Source organism: Ursus americanus, chromosome 6, assembly GCF_024610735.1.
Source record: "Ursus americanus isolate L20-20 chromosome 6, mUrsAme1.1.p, whole genome shotgun sequence".
Lineage (NCBI taxonomy): Eukaryota > Metazoa > Chordata > Mammalia > Carnivora > Ursidae > Ursus > Ursus americanus.
In genome coordinates, this window is record NC_142132.1 from 9525296 (window position 1) to 9544305 (window position 19010).

At 52.9% G+C, this 19010-nt stretch overlaps 1 protein-coding gene across 21 annotated transcripts in view; it reads right to left on the minus strand.

The window, feature by feature from the left end:
- Positions 1-8269: 8269 nt before the first annotated feature.
- TACC2 (transforming acidic coiled-coil containing protein 2) overlaps positions 8270-19010 on the minus strand; it is a 199871-nt gene continuing 189130 nt past the window's right edge. For all 21 annotated transcript variants that reach the window (XM_045803335.2, XM_045803330.2, XM_045803329.2 and 18 more), the window contains 4 exons: positions 13036-13196; positions 12740-12846; positions 12259-12379; positions 8270-8807 (listed from right to left, as the gene is read on the minus strand). In XM_045803335.2, the coding sequence (XP_045659291.2) occupies positions 8742-8807; positions 12259-12379; positions 12740-12846; positions 13036-13196 (455 nt within the window). In that variant the 3' untranslated portion in view covers positions 8270-8741. The remainder of the gene's footprint in view (positions 8808-12258; positions 12380-12739; positions 12847-13035; positions 13197-19010) is intronic.

Genomic DNA, 19010 nt, shown 5'->3' on the forward strand with positions numbered 1-19010 from the left:
CCGCTCAAAGGGCCTCGGGAGTGCCCAGCCTCAAGTCCTCAGGCCTCCTCTGTCAAATGAGAAGACTGCACTGGAAGGTTCTCAGATCCCTGCCAGGTCTGGCATTCTGGGGTGCTCTATTTCTGGCTCAGGTGTTCAGAAATGTTTTGGCAAAAATATTTAAGTAAGAACTGGAGAGTTTTACGTTATTAAAACTATGTCTGATGATTTATGTTATGGATAGGTGATTTTTAATCAGCTCTCTCCGGGAACGAAGAACTGCCTACAAGTCAAGAGCTTTTCATGCCGGGGGCCACGGTGGAATCTTCCAGGGGCTCGGTGGCCTGGTCTGCAAAGCCCAGGCCCCAACCTAGGAGACGGAGAGTTGCAGCCACAACCATCATGCCCGGAATCTTGGTCCATCAAAGTCTCGGACCTCCACCCCTGCGCTCGCGGGAATCCCAGCCACAGTAAGAACAGCCGGGAGTTGGTGCAGCTCGTAAACCCGGGTCAGTCTCCCCCAGCCTCTTCATGTGCAGCTTTTCCTGAGTCATATAAACTATAAAGTGAAACAGGAGGGTAAGTCTGCCTACTTGTAACTGAGTCCTAGAAACTGTAACGCACTCCACAGATAGGAGGCATCTCTAAATGTCCCTCCCCCCTCACCCTCAGACCTGAGATTCTACCTTTCCTGACACCCTCACTCTGCTGGGAGGAGTCTCAGTGGGGGGCTCTATGGTGGCCTGCCCGCCCTGGCATCTCCATGGGACCGAACCACCACACGCAGCCCTGAGGAAGTGCTCGAAGGACGGCTCTTGTCTTGGGTCATTGGATGTACCAGTCCCTACCCACCTCTCTGCCTTTGCACATAGATAAGCACTGTGTGTGTGTGGGGTGCGCATACACACGTGTTCATGGATGCCTGTATCTGTTTCTTGTGGGTCACAATTGCATCTCAACAGATGGAGAGATTCCTGCTTTGCCGCTCCCTTCCCTTCACCCCAAACTTTTCTCAGCTACCTGTCCCTGGAATGTAGGTCCCCATGGAAGGTTTCAAAGAAAGAGTTTGAAATACCTTGTCCTGGACCATCGGGTCCATCATGGGCAAGCCCAGGAACACCCTCCAGGCACCACGGCCCAGGCACAGCTGAGAGCTGGGCCTTGGGCGCCCTCTAGTGGCCACTCGAGGGAAGCACCCCAGGCTGCGTACCCCCAGGATCCCTAGGTAGGACCTTGGCCTTGGCTGTGTATCACTCACTCCCTATAGGGTCTGACCTCAGGGATCCCGGGTCTTCAGCTCACCCCCAAAGCCCTCTGCACATACATCCCCCATAGAGCTCTGGGGAGCTGAGCTATTAGGCAAAGGTAAAGACAACTAATACAAATAAATGGAAATAGCTCCCGGCATGTTTTCCTAACTGCCTTTTCCTGGTGGTGCCCAGTGTGCCGGGATATATGCCCCATGGGCCCAGACAAGCCAGACGCCATCCCAAGAGCAAAGGCCTTCTTCAGTGGCTCAGACACCAAACTCCATGGAGCCCAGCTCTCAGCCACAACTACCTTGTACCAAAATCTCCCATGCCAGTTACAGGGGGATTCTGGTGGGATGTCCATCTTCTTAAACATTCCAGGGAATGTTGCTTCCCAGCTTCCCAGAGAGCCCACTTCAGCCCACTTCATCTGGTCACCCATATGGGGAGAAAGTGGGGTACATAGGAAAGAACCCCCAATTCCGACCCTGGTTCTGGCACTGACTAGTGGTGTGTGACCCTGGACAGGACCTTCACCTCCCTGAGTGGAAAGTAAACCCAGAGGCCTGGGCTCCTGGCAGGTTGGAGGGTCCTTGCCTCACAACCTGAGTGCTGCTCTAAGACCCTCCTTTTAGGGGCGCCTGGGTGGCACAGCGGTTAAGCGTCTGCCTTCGGCTCAGGGCGTGATCCCGGCATTATGGGTTCAAGCCCCACATCAGGCTCTTCCGCTATGAGCCTGCTTCTTCCTCTCCCACTCCCCTTGCTTGTGTTCCCTCTCTCGCTGGCTGTCTCTATCTCTGTCGAATAAATAAATAAAACCTTTAAAAAAAAAAAAAAAGACCCTCCTTTTAAAGGACTCAGGGCCCAGGACACTGTGTGTATGCAGCCGAGGGTCCCGTGAGTGCCTGAATCAGGACTGCCTGACTCCCTCGGGGTGGGGGGCGGTCTGTGCACCAGGGTCTAGGCTGCTGCTGGGGGTGGGGTGCAACCTATAGACGAGGCCTCTAGCTGAGGTCGTGCATGAGCCCGGAGACCACGAGGGGCGTCCCCCAAGAAGCACAGGGTGGGCCCTGCCCTTGAACTGCGTCCTATGTGGCCAGGAATGGGGTAGTCTCAGTGCTAAGTGAGGAGCCCTGGGTTGGGCTGGACCCTGGGCACTAACTTGCTGTGTGAGCTCGGGGCAGCCCTCTCTGGCTCTGGGCTTAGCTTCTCATCTGTACAAGAGCTCACCCGAAACAAGCTCCTCTGTCCCTGCTCATGCCATCAGCCCCAGACTCCCAGGTTGGTACAGTCAGGACTGGGGGAGGGGTGGGGCAATGACAAACCACACGGGCCTAGAGCTTGTCCCATCCACACATTTAAACAAAGTTTGAGCGTCAAGTTTGTGCTGGCGGTTGGGGATAAAATGGGAGCTCAGGGGGGCATGAGTATCACCTGTGGGCTGTATAGCCTCATCGCACCTGGAATGTTATTTACTTAGCAACTGCTTTAAATTTATTTTGTTGGGGGGCGCCTGGGTGGCTCAATCGTTAAGCGTCTGCCTTTGGCTCAGGGCATCATCCCGGTATTCTGGGATCGAGCCCCACATCAGGCTCCTCCGCTGGGAGCCTGCTTCTTCCTCTCCCACTCCCTCTACCTGTGTTCCCTCTCTCTCTGGCTATCTCTCTCTCTCAAATAAATAAATAAATAAAATCTTTAAAAAAATTTATTTTGTCGATGAAATAACATTTTGGTATGCTGGTTTATTTCTAATACACATTAAATTAACTATATAACTATTTTTAAAAGTCCTTAGTGAGCTGCCCCTAAAAAATCATCTTTTGTGCATACGCACTTTGCTTTTGGAAGTTTCTCTCCGCCCTTAGGAGGCTCGTAGGGTCCAGGGGGATGGACAAGTCAGGAGTCAAGCTCAGTCGGCTGCAGGAATTCACAGGAGGGGCGACCAACTACAGTTAAGTATGCCTTTTTATTCTGCGGCTTTGCCGTCTTGAGGGCTTGCGGACCTGGGAGGGCCGTCTGTCCCACCCCGCGTTAGCCAGTTCCAAGAGCTAGTAAAGCACCTGCCTATTAGTGAGCTTTCATTTGCAAACCAGCCAACCCGAAGCCCATATCCCCATTACTTCTTTTATTGGCTTTCACACTCAGGGCCGCTGTCCCCCAACCTTGATCACCCCAGGGCCAGATAGCAAACAACTACAGGGAGCCCCTACAGCCCAGAGGCTATCGAAATCATGCACCCAAGCTGACCCTAAGTCTATTTACCCCCCTCACCTGTTCCTTCCCTCCAGAACCACAATGAAGGCTCTTAGCCACATCTTCCCCTGCTCCTCTGTCTCCCGACCAACCCTGTGCTTCCCTATGGGATCCTGCGTGGCACGCGTACCCTCTCCTCTGGGGAACTGTAACAAACTGTCTTCAATCCCGCTTGTCTCCTGATCTGTGGACTTTATCGTACCTGAATAATAATAAAACCCACATTTAAAAACACTGACCGAGGCCTGGGGATGCAAGGAGGGCTCCTTGGAGGGAGTGACATCAACAAAGAGCCTTGAGGGAGTGGGCCTTAGCTGGGAGACCAGATGATGGGGCGGGAGTAGGTGTCCCTGGTAGAGGGCTGGGGACCGACGGAAGAAGTGACCATGCATCTCATTGCACAGTAGGGGGGATGGGGGCAGGGGCTTTGTCTAGCCCCACCTCTTTGATCTGCAAGTTGGGTTTCCCAGTTCCTAATAAACCCCCAAAACGTGAATTCTCTGTATTCTGCCATTGCTGTTCTAGCCTAGGGGACTCAGGAGCCCGGCGAGGTGCCACCAGCCTGGGGAGGTGTCACAGGTCCACTGAGGGAAACACGGAAGACCAGACAGAGCGGAGCCCCTCCCTCGCGCCCACCTGACACTGCACCCCGCGGGGAGCCCCACAACCATTGCCAGCTATCAGTCAAATAGCGGGGTTTTCATCATCCGTAAACACAGTAGCAGAACCTGCCTCGAGGCAGGGCTGCCCATCGGTCTAAGGACAGCATGGGTGCGAGGACCACTGCGGCCCGGGGGCGCATTCCCTTCCCTGCACCTGCTCTCCCCACCACTTTCTGATGGGCTTCCCTATAAAGGAAGCTGTCAGCCTGAAGAATGCAAAGGAGCTCACCGTCACCGAAGAGCTGAGGTCCCATCCCGGCTGCCCCATCTGCCGGCTGGGCGGCTCCGTCAAATCCCCAGGTTTTTAATCTCCCAGAGCCTCTGCTTCCTTCTTGTAAAATAGAAATAAAAATAGCTCCTATTCACCAGACTGTTTCAAGGCTAGCGAGTGCAAACCCCAAGGAAGCCCTGTGGGCCTCAAATGTAAACAGCCTTTTCCTCCTGCCACCCCTTCCCTGCCTGTACGCACACCTCCACCCTGCCCTCGTCGGAACACCCACCCCGCCTTGTCCCATTTTTTAAGTGGAATGTCCTGGAAAGCAGAGAGGCTTTGCTAGAAAACCTGAGCATCCTACCAGGGCCGACAATTAAGTGAAAAAAGCACTGTCAGGGAGCCTGAGCCCCAACTCGGGCCTGTCACCTCCATCACCTGTCCCACGCACAGCGCTGATCGCTCCTCTCTGTGCCTGGAATGGGCGGGGGGCAGAGTGCTCCTGGCACGGCCTGGGGCCCCTCAGATCTCACACCTAAGGGACTGGGCCCCAAACTTGAAATAAAAGAGCCTTCCTCCACCAAGCCCCCCATCCCAGGCACAGTGACCACCCCCTCTCTTTTCTATCTCCCTCCCCACCTACTCTGTCTTTGTGGGTAAACTTAGTATCTCAGTCACATCATCTTTAACTCGAGAGCCCTAAGGAAATGCTGAGCCAGGAAAAAAAAAAGGAAGAAGAAGATGATGTTCGAACTTCAGGATTTCAACTGAGTTGGCAAACGAACTTCTAAGAGCTGCCGAGAATTTTAGAGGTGGTCATGCCGGCCGCCAGGGAGTTCTGGATGGGGGATCAGGCGCTCCCTTCTCATGCTCTCCCCACCCACACAGCAAGGCAAAAGAATTGGAACAGTCCGTAGCAGCCATCATGTGGGTGAACACCTGCAAACGTGTGTGACAGTCTACGAAGTGAACACAGGACCCAAAGCCGCCGATCTCAACCCAAAGGGGTTCCCAAGGCCAGGCACTCTGTGGGTAGGTCTGGTGAGGGAGCCTAGCGCGCAGGTGGGCCCGAGGCCAAGGTGGGGCCAGGGCGTCCCAAGCTAGGCCAGGCTGACAGGCAGACAGGGTAGCCCAGAGACAGATTTATGCCTCAAAGTTATATACGGAGTGTGTGTGTGTGTTGAGCGTGTGGCGGGGGAGGCGGTACATTTTAGTACAACCTTAGCAAAGGCCTATTTGGCAATGGGTTTCCCAAACTTTAAAAATGTGTATAACTTCGAGAAGGAGGAAACCCGCTTGTGATATCCAGGAGCTAGCCTGGCACACCTGCGAGGCCTTGATGGACTCCTGTTAAATACCCACAGTTTCACAGAAAATCGGTGTCAGAATAGCCGCGCTGTGATGGATCAAGAGAAGACAAGACCACCCCAGAATCAGTCTGAACACACAAAGACGTGAACATTATCCAAACCACAGAAAGGACCAAATAGCCTTCCAGCCCGGCTAATATGTATGAGCAACTATTGTTTCTTTACCAATTACAGCTTTGCCTTAGTGTAGAGAAGATGTGCTGAGATAGCCAACCTGAGAACTGTCTCTGCCCTGAGAGCATCCAACATGGAACAAAGCCCTGCTTCCTATGTCTTCCCCAGAAGCAGCTGACTCAAGCCCAAATCCTATACCACCTGCCTCCAAACACGCCCTCACTGTGCTGCCCCACAGCTCCCCCTGGCGGCTATCCCCCCTCGCTGCAACGAGCCGCAAAGCCAGCTTGCTCCACGCGGGTGTTCCTGGTGGCCTTTGGCTGGAGTAGTGACAGCATTCACCCAGGTTACCAACTTTAAAAATTCAGCCCAAGGAAAACTCATGTTCGTACATGTATATGCATAAGGAAAGTCAGTGCAAAGTGTGTGCATAATGACAGCAAACCATCAGACACCATGTCTATGTCCATCAAGGGGCAGCTGCTTAAGTACGTTTTGCGACCATGAAACACATGCAGTCATTCGAAATGATGACAAAGAGCTGTATTTATTGATAGAAAAGTTTGCATCACATGACAGTTACATTATAGTATCACATGAAAAAAAGGTTTACAAAACAGTATGCAGGGGCACTGCAGAACTCCAGATAATCCTGCTTTTATAAAGATAAATTAAAAAATATTTCATACACTGAGAAAAAAGTATAGAAAAATAAATATAAAAACATTTACAGTTATTATTTCTTGGTTTGGGGATTATGCGTTTTTTTTCTTACCTGCATCTCTAGACTTTTTAGCAGTGGAAAAAAACATTTTTTTAAAAGATTTATTTATTTGAGAGAGTGTACATATGAGTGGGGTTGGGGGGAGAGGGACAGAGGGAGAGGCAGAGAGAGAGAGAGAATCTCAAGCAGACTCAGTGCTGAGTGTGAAGCCCAATGTGGGGCTCGATCCCACGACCCTGAGATCATGACCTGGGCCAAAATCAAGAGTCAGCTGCTCAACCGACTGCCCCTGGAAATGTTTTACTTAGGTAATAAGAAAAAGAGGAACTTTCAAGAGCTAGGGGCTGGGCTGTTCAGAGACCACAGCTGAGACAAAATCTGGGGTGAGGGTAGAGGAGGGGTTTGGTCTGGACAACTGAGCACTGGGGTGAGGGGACACGGCTGTGCCCCAAGGAGGGGAGACAGGACCCAGCAGGGGTGGCTGGGCAGTGGGAAGAGGCTGACCTCTGGCCTGTCTCAGGGTCCCTGTCAGGTGGAGTTGACCGTGAGACTAGAGGCTGGAACTCTCTTCCAGAGAGGCGGGCTGTGTCTTTCTCTCCTTGTGCTGCCTGGAATCCCTGCTCTGTCAGGCGTCGGGGGGTCCTACATGAGGGGCACAGCCTGCAGCCACAGAGCCTGGGCCCGAGGAGGAGCTGAGGGCCACCAGGGGCTCGGGGCTGCTTTCCAAGCTCACGCTGCACACCATACCCCACAGGCACACTCGGGCCCCCACAAAAATGCCTCTGTAGCTCAACACTGCTAGGTGTGAGCGTGCCCTTACTCGGAAACAGAGTCTTTGTAGATGGAATTGGGAATATGGAGAGGAGATCGTCCTGGATTTGGGGTGGGCCTGAAATCCTAAAAGTGGTGTCCTTACAAGAGCGGGGAGAGGGAGCTGAGCCACAGAGGAGACTGGAGTGACATAGCCACTAGCCATGGGATGCCAGGGACTGCCGGCCACGATCCAGAAGCCGCGAGAGAGGCAAGGAACACTCTGCCTCAGAGCCTCGGCGGGGGGAGCAAACCCCACAGACACTCTGATTTGGGAGTTCTGGCCTCTGGAACTGTGAGAGAAAACATTTCTGTTGTTTTAAGCTGCTGAATATGTGATGTTGTGGCAGTCCTAGGAAACCAAGACACTTTGCCACCTCCGCACTGCCCCCCATACGCCCACCTGTCAGCCTGGGGGCCCCGAGGTCAGGAGAAGTTAAGGATCTAACGGTGGGAATGTCCCGATTTTCTCTCCAAAGTGGCCTCACTACCTGTCCCCCACGGGTAACCGCTCACCCGTGCCTGGTCCTTTAGAGGGAACTGGGCAATGTTTCGGGATTGATGGTCACTAAGGAACACACAGGAAGAGGGACAGCCTGCTACTTCCTCGAGCGAGTAAAGGGAAACAGACTTTCCTGCTGAAACTCAGCGACGCTTTGTAAAAACAAAATCTACGCTAATTCAAAACACCCCCTTAATCATTTAAATAGCAAGTCGCTCCTTCGCATCAGCTTCCATCTGACAAACAGCCGCGAGGATGAAGGAAAGGTTCTTTCAATCTGTGGACAAAGAGGGGAGCCAGAGAAGAGCGGAGGGCCAGATCTGATATAATTTTAACAAAGGCCAGAAAAGGGCTCAACCCTTCCCAGAAAATAAATCATAGCCACACGTATTGCCAAGATCCAAAGAAAAAAATTTATTTACAATAGAGAATTTTATTCGAAACATGCATTTTTTTAAAACAAATCAGCAAATGCAGATCAAGTTCACACCCCTTAAGGCAAGAGTCCCTGTGCGAGCTGTACACGTTCATATTAAATCCAAAAGCCGCTCACCCTGGGAACTCAGGTACAAAGGGCAAGGCCAAGGTCAGCGATTTGTCCTTATTAGAGAATCAGACAATCTCCCTGATACAGGAACTCTGAGGTCAACTTGCTATGAATTTATACTAAGAAAATGCAAACCAATAGCAAGAAATTCTGATAGTCTCCTTAGTACTGCATACAATCAAATCACCGTTCTTTAGAAAGGAAATACAGTAGTGCATACGAAAAAGTGAAAACAAAACCTGTCCACGTAACCGGAAGGACAGCAGTGAGCCGACGTCATATTGCACGCAACGGTCAAGTCCAAACATTTGGTTCAAAGTTAGCTTTTCCCCATTTTGGCAATCAGTTCATCACAAATCTTGGTGAGTTCTTCTATCTCTTTATTCTGAAAGTGAAGACAAAAGAAAAAGTTGCTAAAATCTCCTGGCTGCTGGAAATCAAGCCAATCAGAATGCTCTTTAGGCTTTTCAGGGGCGCGGGGCCCCCCAGGTTTCTGGGTCCCCCTGAAATTATCTAAAGCAGGGAGGGAAACGACGTGGAGACCAGTCATCTAAGCACACATCCAGCTCTAGCTGTGACCTTGAGCAAGTTACACACCTTTCTGAGCCCTGGCGTCCTGGTCTCCACAGTGTGGATGACAGCATCTATCTGTCTGAGAATGGAATGAGGTCAGAACGTAAAGCTCCCCAGCACAGTGAGCAGCGCGGAGTAGAGACCTGACTAGTATGGGTTCGTTTCCTTTTATTTGCCTCTGAAGGATGTGGACACAAACGGATGGTCCAGGGTGAGCTCTTGGGTGGTTTATTTGAGAAATGCCACCAGGAGGGAGGGGTAAGCAATTCTACTTGAATAGGGTCGCTAGCATTATTTAGAGGTGCTGTGGATAAAGGAGTCGAGTTGAGAGGCAGGTGTAGACGCCGGATGGTTTCAGGTGCTCCTCCCACCACGCCCTGCCCATGCCCGGAAGCAAGGGAAGCCAGCCACCTGCTCATCTTGAACCAACGATAAGACAGCACTGCCCGTGCTCTGAGTATGCGGATCCAAAAGGATGAGTCCCTTCGAAGGTGGGTGAGGCTCTGCTCTGACGCTTCTGGTCTCCTTCAACAGCCAATGCGGAGAAACCCTCTCCAAGGGGGTTAGATCTTTCTGGTATCCCAAGAACATACTGCAGCCAGTCTTTCGAGGTCTCCGTGGAAGGTGCATCTTAACCACAAGCCTCTCCCCTGAGACGGTACTGGGGCCCCTCCTTGGAAGCCGTGGAAACCTCCTGAGACACGGTCCTTCCCAGAGCCAAGTGTCCTGTGTTTCCAGGCTGAGCTCCAGCTGCCACGCGTGACTGTGTCCGTATCGGGGAGAGTCAGGAAGAATCGGGAAGTCCTCCGTGGAAGAGAAACGCAGTCCTCACTGCAGTCCAGCCCCCAGCCCCCGCCGGGAGAGGACCCCACCTGGAACAGCACCTCGCCTTACCCCGGTCTAGAGTTTCCAGCTCCGAGAGGCTCGATTCTGGGAGGCGCTGAAATGTCTGTTGGAAGATGATGTTCTGCGGGAACGCAGCTCTAACCGCGAATCCTAGAAGGATTCTTGTCACAACGGCTGAGGCTGGGGCCGTGATGGTGACTTTTCATCTTCCCGTGGGCTGGTCACCACGCTAACCACGCCCCGGCACTGGCCCCGCTAGGTTCTCACAACAGTCCCTTCGTGGAAGCCACTGATGTTTCCACTTTTCAGCAAAAAACCAAGGCTCAGAGAGGTTAAGTTTTGCGCTTAATTTAAGGTCACACAGCCGGTCAGACGCAGCTAGCCCGGAGCACGAATTCAGGCTGGCCTGGCCCCTAGATGGCTTTGCTGTTTTATTCAACATACTGTCCAGCGACTGATGGCTGGGAGCTACTAGCAGACCCACTAGCTGTGGGTTCCTGGAGGTTCTCCAGGCTCCATCTTGGCACTGCCAGCCCAGCGCCTAGCACACGGCCATCGTGCGGCTCAGCTCGCTGGGCTTCCAACGCCCCGACTGGGCAAAATGCCTCCACTTAAGAACTGCCTTGGTCGGGCCGGGGGGATCATGCTTCTGAATCTCTTTAAAACAGAGACCGACCCCTCTGTATCACTGAGCCCTTTAGGGGAGAACGCTGTGTGATGAACCCATTCCTCCTGGCTTTTAGTTTAAGACAGAATTACATTTGCGGATCTGTTTGTATCTTTCCTGTTCTCCAAAACCATGCAAGCACCTTGCCTTCTGTCTTTCAGTTTGCCAGAATACTTAGCACCACCTTCATCTGGCAACTGCGGAGAGTCTGAACAGACCAGGCTGCCTAGAAAACAGCTATCCTGACTCTGGTTTTACCTCTATTATCTTAGCTAACGCCGTGATGCAGTTCCAACACCATCAAATCCCGATGGAAACAGGAGGCAACTGACATGTCGCTCCATTTCTCACCTGGAAACTTCTGAGGCACAGCTGCCTTACTGCCCAAAATGATGGGGGAAAGTGGTCCTGACTCTGAATGAATACTCCACTTCTCAGGAGTCCCCAAATACGCCACACGTGGATTATCAACATTCCAAGAATAAAGATAAACACCCACTCCAGATAGACAATGCCGTGCCACCCTGTAACTACTGGCGGAATGAGCAAACGCTTGTGTCTGGCGGCCCCGGCTCCGGGCTCCCTGCTAGGAACAAGGAGCCTGGAAGATGGAGGCGGTTGAAGAGATCTGGCGTATTGGGCCCAGTCTCGGCTCTTCCCTTCCTTCCCTTCCTTCCCTTTCAAGTGACTCTTCCAAATCGTCAGGTTTCAACCTCTAACATGACAAACTTATACAACCTGAGAGCAAGTGTGAGGCTTGCTCGGGGTCATAATGGATGGTGGGGGGTGGGGGGGGGGAGGACCTGAGGCTCCTGAGTCCTAGGGCTCTGTCCCTGACACCATCTAGGTGAAGCGAGCGGTAGTATGTACCCACTGCTTAACCCAGGCCCACCTCGGGACCACAGCCAGTCCCACTGGACCTGGCTGGGTACCGGCCCAGGAAAGAGGCCCATCAGAGGCCATTGGGTGCTTCTGGGTTAGCAGAGGCCATTTGGGAGACACGCTGGACTTCAGATGTCATTTGCCCACAAAGGACGCCCCCCTACTGTGACTGCCCTTTAAGGCCCAAATGCATGAGAAGTGATGCTACCCCAGGCCACTGGGCTCTCTGATAACCATCCAAGGGACTCCTAAGGCTCAGCAAATCAACCAGAATGGGGATGCTTGTCTGGTAACTCCCTTTCTAGAAACACACTTAGGGAAAGGGGCTGCCTGGCCTGCACTTACACAGATTCAGACTCATGAAGCACTCCTGGGTGGAAGGGCTTCCTCGTCTGGACACCCAGGAAGAGGGTGTGTATGGTGGACTGGGTGCTAGACCGGAAATCGGGACAGGCTAAGGGACGTCAGGAGGGCTCCCCCATCCATGGACACAGGAGGACGTCTGGGGGCCCTTTTGACCCCAACATGGCCTGGTAACCCCATTCCCTCACCAGTAAGCACACTGGATCCGGGGGGTAAAGTACTCTGCCCGCACACTGTAGATACTTAGTAAATGTGTGACAGGTGACTGTTGACGAGGAATGAAAACCAGCAATAAGCATCGAGCAGACAGTAATTCAAGGACAGGCAGGAAAGAGGACAGGCTCGGGGCTGGCATTACATTGGCTCTTCCCGAGGGAGAGAAGCATGTGCTCACGAGGCCTAAACCCGTCCCTGGAGCTGCAGAGGGCACAGGGAAGCCTGGCCTCGGCTTATCTGAGGGTCCGGCCAGCCCCACCCGCCTGGAGGCCCCAGCCTCGGCTGTTACCTTCTGCTCCAGCGTCCTCTCCAAAGCGTCCACGCGAAGCTGCTCCTTCCGCAGACTGGCCTGGTAGGCAGCCTGCTCCTGCTGGGCCTTGCCTCGGACCTGCGCGATCTCGGCGTTGGCCCTGCGGAAACAGGGTCGGGGGGATGCGCGGAAATGATCACCCTTCCCCGTGGACCCCTCCCACCTTCCTCCTCCCAGCTCTGGGCAGCAGGAACCGGCTGGCTCCTGCTCCTACCACCAGGGGCCTAGTTCAGGACCCCATAAGCAGCCCCTGCCCCCAACCCCCATTCCCATGATGCCGAGGTGCTTTGAGTGGGTGCCCTGGAAATTTTACAACATGCGTCCTTCACTTATCAAAACTCTGAGAGTACCCCATTATCACAAGTCACACTGAAAAAACACAAATGGCTTATCTGCCCTTCCCAAGCCAAGGTAAGTGGTGCCGTGGGAGAGGCCCGTGAGCAGGCCCGAGGCCCGTTACCTGTCCAGCTTCTCCTCCGCGTGCACCTTCAGGGCCTGGTACCTCTGCTCCTCTTTCTTGACCCGCGACAGGTACTCCTGTGCACACTTCTTCAACACCTCTTCATTCTGGCGCGACAGAGGACAGAGGTCGTGCCCACAGAAGACATGCCCCGGGGTGCTAGGAACCCCAAGAACTCCCTGATGCCGGTGGAACCCTGGACCGCCAAGTCCAGGTCCCTGTAATCTCTCCCAGCCTGCTCCAGCTTCTCCCCCTGTCCCCGCCCAGCGTCCCGCTCTGCCCCGACACGAACACACCTTCCGGAAACCCTCAAGGACCTCCTTCATCTTCTCGTATCTCCTGAAGAGATCGGCCAGAGATTTCTCCACGGAGTTCAGGTCAGCCAGGGCTTGCTCCTTCTCTAGGACCAGCTGCTGCACGGTCTGGTGGGAGACGGACTTCTCCCTCTGCTCGTCCTCTGGCAAGAGACACAAGGGTCCAGACGATGGGGCCGAGGGACCCCACGCCGGTCTCGGGGGCAGCCGGGGCCTCAGATGCAACTCAGCCCGAGCAGCAGGGCATCCCAGACTCAATCAGACACACCCCCTGAGCCCACCCAGACTCTGTTTCTAAAGGAACACCACCCACGGCCCCGGCATCCCAGCCTGGGGCTCTGCAGTGTGAAATGGGACGGAAACTAGCCCCTGTTCTTGAACCTGATTGATGCAGACCCTTAAAAATCGACATTCGAGGCCCCAGTGATTCTGTTTGGTTGATGATGGCAAACAGATCCACAAGGTGGAGGAAAAAATCACGACTGAATTTCGTGTTGAGCAAGATTTTAAGGTACAATAGGTCTGGGCTTGGAGGAACACGCCTCCTACGTGTGATCGAAATAGAGACGGTTATTGGGAAAGAAAAAAGATTTCTTCGTCCTTAACACGGCCCATGAACCAAAGCCTACATCGCCGTCAGCCCTGAAACTCTGCTTTGCACAGAAACGGACATTTCCTTTGATATAGCAAATGCCTTAACTGAGAAAAATGAAGCTCTTTCTGGCAAAGTGAGTGTCTCAGTTCTGTACAAAAGAATTCATTCTGGCCCAGTTCAGAGTGGCTGATCCTAGTAAAAGGGACTGCTCTGTCCTCGACCCCACCTCTCAGGGCTACCACCTGCTAACACTCTCCCCCGAACAGCTTGCAAACCAGCTTGTATTTATGGGAAAGGCTTTCTCTGACCACGCTGCATAAAAGCCCCTCACCCACATGGCACTATCTTTTGTGTGCTGACCCATCCGTCGCCGGTCTGGGTGGGCGAGGAACCTTTTGTTCCCATCTGTTTGGACCTCTGGTGACCGCAGAGAGGGGGGAGGAGAAGCCCCCACTCCGAGTTCTTGGGGGAAGAAGCTCTGCAGAGCTGTCACCTGGGCGGGGGTCCTGCTGCCCAGGACTGGTCGCCATAGGGTGGATCGCTCTGGAAATGATGACAGAAGAACAACAGGAACCAGCGGGCTGCCAGGTCTTCCATAGGTCAGGCACCCTGCTCACTGTTCTATTCATTTAATGCTCCTAAGCCAGCACCCAGCCACCAAACTAAACTTCTTTTAAGTCCAAACTGGGTTACCCTGCTCCAGCTCAAGAGCCCCCGGGGTCCTCCCTGTGCACTGGGAATGAAATCCAAACTCCAGGGGCACCTGGATGGCTCAGGCTTAAGGTTAAGCGTCTGTCTTTGGCTCAGGTCATGATCTCAGGGTCCTGGGATCGAGCCCCACACTGGGCTCCCTGCTCAGCACGGACTCTGCTTCTCCCTCTCACTCTCCCTCCGTGCTCTCTCTCTCTCTTTCTCAAATAAATAAAATCTTAAAAAAAAATAAGATCCAAACTCCATCCCCACCTGCTCCAGCTACACCGGCCGGCACACCACAGGCGGTCCTATCCCAGGGCTCAGTGGCCCCAGAGCATCCACGGCTCCCCATTCACTCACTCAGGTCCCTGACACCAGGCCACCTCCCCCAGCACACCTTCCTGGGCACCTGCAGAGAACGCCTCCTCCCTACTTTCCAGTCCATTCTCTCCCCAGCAATGGCCAGACAGGCATGTGCACGTGTGTCTGCCGGCTGTCTGTTTGTCCAGAATGCATGCTGCAGAATGCCGTTTTGTCCACTTTTCTATCCCAGGGCCTAGGACGGTGCCTGAGACACAGGGTGCCTCAACACATCCATGCCGTGAATGAACGAGTAGAGGCTGGCCACAGAGCCCGACCCCAACCCAAAGCCGTGCTCGTGACCATGTGTCTCCACCGGCTTCTTAGTAGCAGACCTGGGAGCTCCCTTAAAAGCAGGGGGCGGCTGGGAATCAAGGAGGCACTTGTGATGAGCACCGGGCGTTGTATGCAAGTGTTGAATCACTATCTTGCACACCTGAAACTAACATCACACTGTGTGTTAAGTGACTGGAATTTAAATAAAAACTTAAAAAAAAAAGAAAGCAGAGGGATGCTGGTTTGGGGTCTTTCCCTTTGGTTCCTGGTAGACAGGCATCTTCCCGTGTCCTGAAGTTAGGTCTGTTCTTGCTGTGTGCTGTGCAGGGAAGCACCCAGAATGGGGGCGGGGGGCACATCCTGGGGTTTAGCTCCAGCTGTGAGATAAACTTACTCAAAAGACTCTCAGGGGCCCGGGGCCTCATCTCCAAAATGAAGGGGTTGTCACACGTGAGTGTGCACCCAAATGAGGGGGGCTTGTCTGAGCACAAGCTGCGGTGACCCCACCCAGTGGGTTCTATCTGGCAGATCTGCAGTGGGGCCAAGAAGCTGCATCTGTGACAAGTTCCCTGATGATACTGAGGTGGCAGGTCCAGGGGCCATGCGTGGAGAGCCACGGGCCCGGAAGACACCTGATGTCCCTCCAACCCTGCCTCTCCAGTTCCATCCTGGCTCTGCCACGTCCCAGCCCGGCCACCCTGGGCGGGCTTTTTAACCTCCGTGAGTCTCAGCCTCCGGAGCCGAAAGAGGGGCTCCTGGTATTTATCTCATGGCGTCTGGGGAAAGATTACATGAAAATGTATATAAAGCCTTGGGCACACAGTAAGGGCCCAGGATCAGTGACCCATTATGGACAGCGTCACCGGCTCCCCCATGCATCTCAGTAACTTATAAAGGGGGAGCTTTGTAACATACAGCGGCACACCTAGACTCCCAAAAGAAAAGACGCTTCAAAGGTTCACCAGTAACCGAACGCTGATTTTTACTCTTTGAGTTTTAGCTACTTCCTTAGTCCTCAGCACACAGCACAATGCATATTCCGGGCTGATCGGAGGCCACGTATACACTTCGCTTGGCTTGTAAAGAGCCATTTATCAAATGGAGTCCGTCTGATTTCCTGGATCTGAGCCTTAGCCTGCGTCAGGCTTCCTGTCCTCCCCATAAACGCTTGTAAAAATAGAATTTCCCGGTCCCCAGGAGACCGAGGAGGTGAGAACGCATCGCCAATCTTTTTGTAAATTACAAATGCAGTCAAGTTCTTCAAATCAGGAAATCAGCCCCAAACTCAAAACGCTCTAGCCTCAACCACAGAACAATGCCCCTGGAGAGGTTTCTGGCTTTTTAAGGCAAAACATTATTAAACCATGTTGGTGGGAGGGAGGTGTGGGGGGAGGAGAAATGCAGCAAATACACAATAGCAAAAGTAACAAAAACAGAAACAAACCAACCAACACCGGGTGCGATGGGCAGGTGTTAAATTAGGTGAAAAGCATTTACTTACCAGGCTTGCCTGTTTGTTTTGCAAGCAAAGGGCAAGAAGCAACAGAAAATGGAAGCAAAACAGATAATCAGAGCAGTTGTTAGAAAAGCAGAAAAAAAAAAAATCAATTGCAACAACCTGGAATGCAAAAGGCACAGAGGTCTCTTTTCGTTTGGAATCCTAAATTGTCAATATTTGAACTCGGTTTTAGTAACATGGCACGAGAACGGACGATGATGGCAGGACAGATGTCAGGCTGGCATGGAACATTTGTGAGGGTTACATGGAAGCCAGAGAGCCGGGTGGGAGCCAGGAGGAGGTCATGTCGGTGGGGTGGAACCTGGTTTTCACTTCAAAACACTACTGATGTTCATTCTGTCCCGAACTGCCAAGCTTTTGGGGCCTGAGTTTTCCCTCCCACCGGGATGCTGGTGAGATGGGTGAAAACCAGAAGACAAGGTAGGGGACCCAGATGAGTCATGTGGGTATGCTTCCACATACGGGGACTTACGCCCTGCCCAGAAAGGAGGCAGGTGGCGCCCACAGCGACAGTGAGTCCCAGCTGTGCCCCAGCCCCAAGCCGTCTTTTTACAAGGTGACAAGGACCTCGAAACCCGCAGCAGCCCTCACCCATCCCCCGCAGTAGTGACTGACGGGATGACAGCCACAGATGTGCCACCTGCTGGACAAGGTCTGAGAAGTGGTTGATGCAGAGGACACTGAAGATGCATGAGGATGGGGAACCGGGGGCGGACATGCGCTCTCACCGCCCCCACCCCCATGGAGTGACAGTGCCACTGGATGCTCAGGACACTGGAGGGGGCTCGTGGAGCCGTCAGGAGTGTTCAAACACCCCCGAACAGGAAAAGGCTCGGAGGGGTGAGATCACAGCTCTTGAAGAGATGGATCCTCGGGCCAAACATACCAGGTCTCCCCGGGAGAGGGGGCTGGGGTGCTGGGGGTGGGTGTGCGTAGACATAACCCCTGGAGTCAGGGTTCCACACACTCAGCTTGCCTAGAATTGAAATGTTCTTTTAACTACTCTCACCTGCAAATATGCTGCAAGGAAATCAGTGGAATCGCCTTTTCTGTCCGAAAAGGACAGACCACTTGAGGCAGGCAGATAGAGCCTCTTCTTCAGTGTTCAGGGGGAATGGCTGGGTATATTCAGGCTGTCAGCTGAGGGGTACCAGATGGCTCCGGGCAGCCTTCCCTCAGGGGCAAAGCTCGTGCCCTCTTACCCCCATCTCAATATTGGCTCAAATGTCATCACCGAGAGCAAAAATAACAGCGTAGAACTCTGAGACGCAGAAGGAAATTTCCAGATGAGCCACCGTACGTCTGAGGGGTATTTTCACAACCCAAGACTCCAGGAGGCCAAAAGGCTGTGCTCAGCGTGCCAAACGCTGTATATTGGAAGACATAAATCCTTCTTCCTGACTACTTTTACAGGCAGTTTCAGTGCCAAGAGTTTTGTTTTTTATCTCCTCCATATGTATTCATAAATTCTTATACCAATTTAATAAAGAGGTTTCATTTGATAGAAAGCATATACCATGAGCTGATCCTTAGAAACACCCCCAAATGGGCTTTCCCCGAGATCTGAGAGAAATGGCCCTTATTATAATACATCAAAATGAAAGCTCCTTTGAAGAGAAAGCACTCAGTTGTCGGCCTCTTCGCCATTCCCAAGCCTGCTCTCATATTTATCTTGGGACCAGCCAGAGGTGTGGTGTGACTTGTATCCAAATGTTTGAGAGAGAGGAGTCATCTGTTAACCCAGCGTCCAGCTTCGACACAGAAACTGGTTTGCGGTGAGCCAGGATTTTTTACTCCATATGTCCTTAGGAGTAAAGGTTTTCTTAAAACTGGTATCACGGACTTAAGCAGCAAATTAAATAAATAGATAAAGAAAGATCTCCTCCCTCCCATCCCCCCGCCCCCTGCCAAGTCATGACATCATTTTTGAACAGTGATCATCAGTGTAAAAACAGCCTTAGAACTTCTGCAAGATCTTTTCTCATCATTATTTTTAAAAAAGAGTCAGGTAGGTGTAACTTTTGACTTGAGGCCGTCTTTTACTGCAGGCCAAGGCAGTATCGGTACTGGCTGCCAGGGACTCTGGGCTACGATGGATTCTGAGTCAGTGCCCATCTCCATGAGATCAGGTAAATCGAGGGAGGGAGGAGAGAGGAGGGGCGGGCAGCAGGGCTGCCACGTGTTCCACTATCCTTGCCCAAGAACCCCGCGTGAGGCGGAGGATTTTGTCACCTGAGTCCAAATTAGAGTTTAGGGATTTGATTCTTAATCTCTCCCACGAGCAAAAACTCCCCCAAACATCCTAGGAACCGACCCAAACCTCTTTCCCCATGAGGTGGGCAGTCCTGGCTCAAGGGTGGCCTTGGAGGTGAGCACAGATAATGCTAAGGGACATGCTCGCGTGTGTTTCCAGGAGGCCCCAAGGCTCACATTCTGGGATGCTCTGGTCTCTCCCTGGAGGACTTTGTGGTCTAAGAGGGGCCTAAGACGAACACATGCTGAGAGTCCACCTTC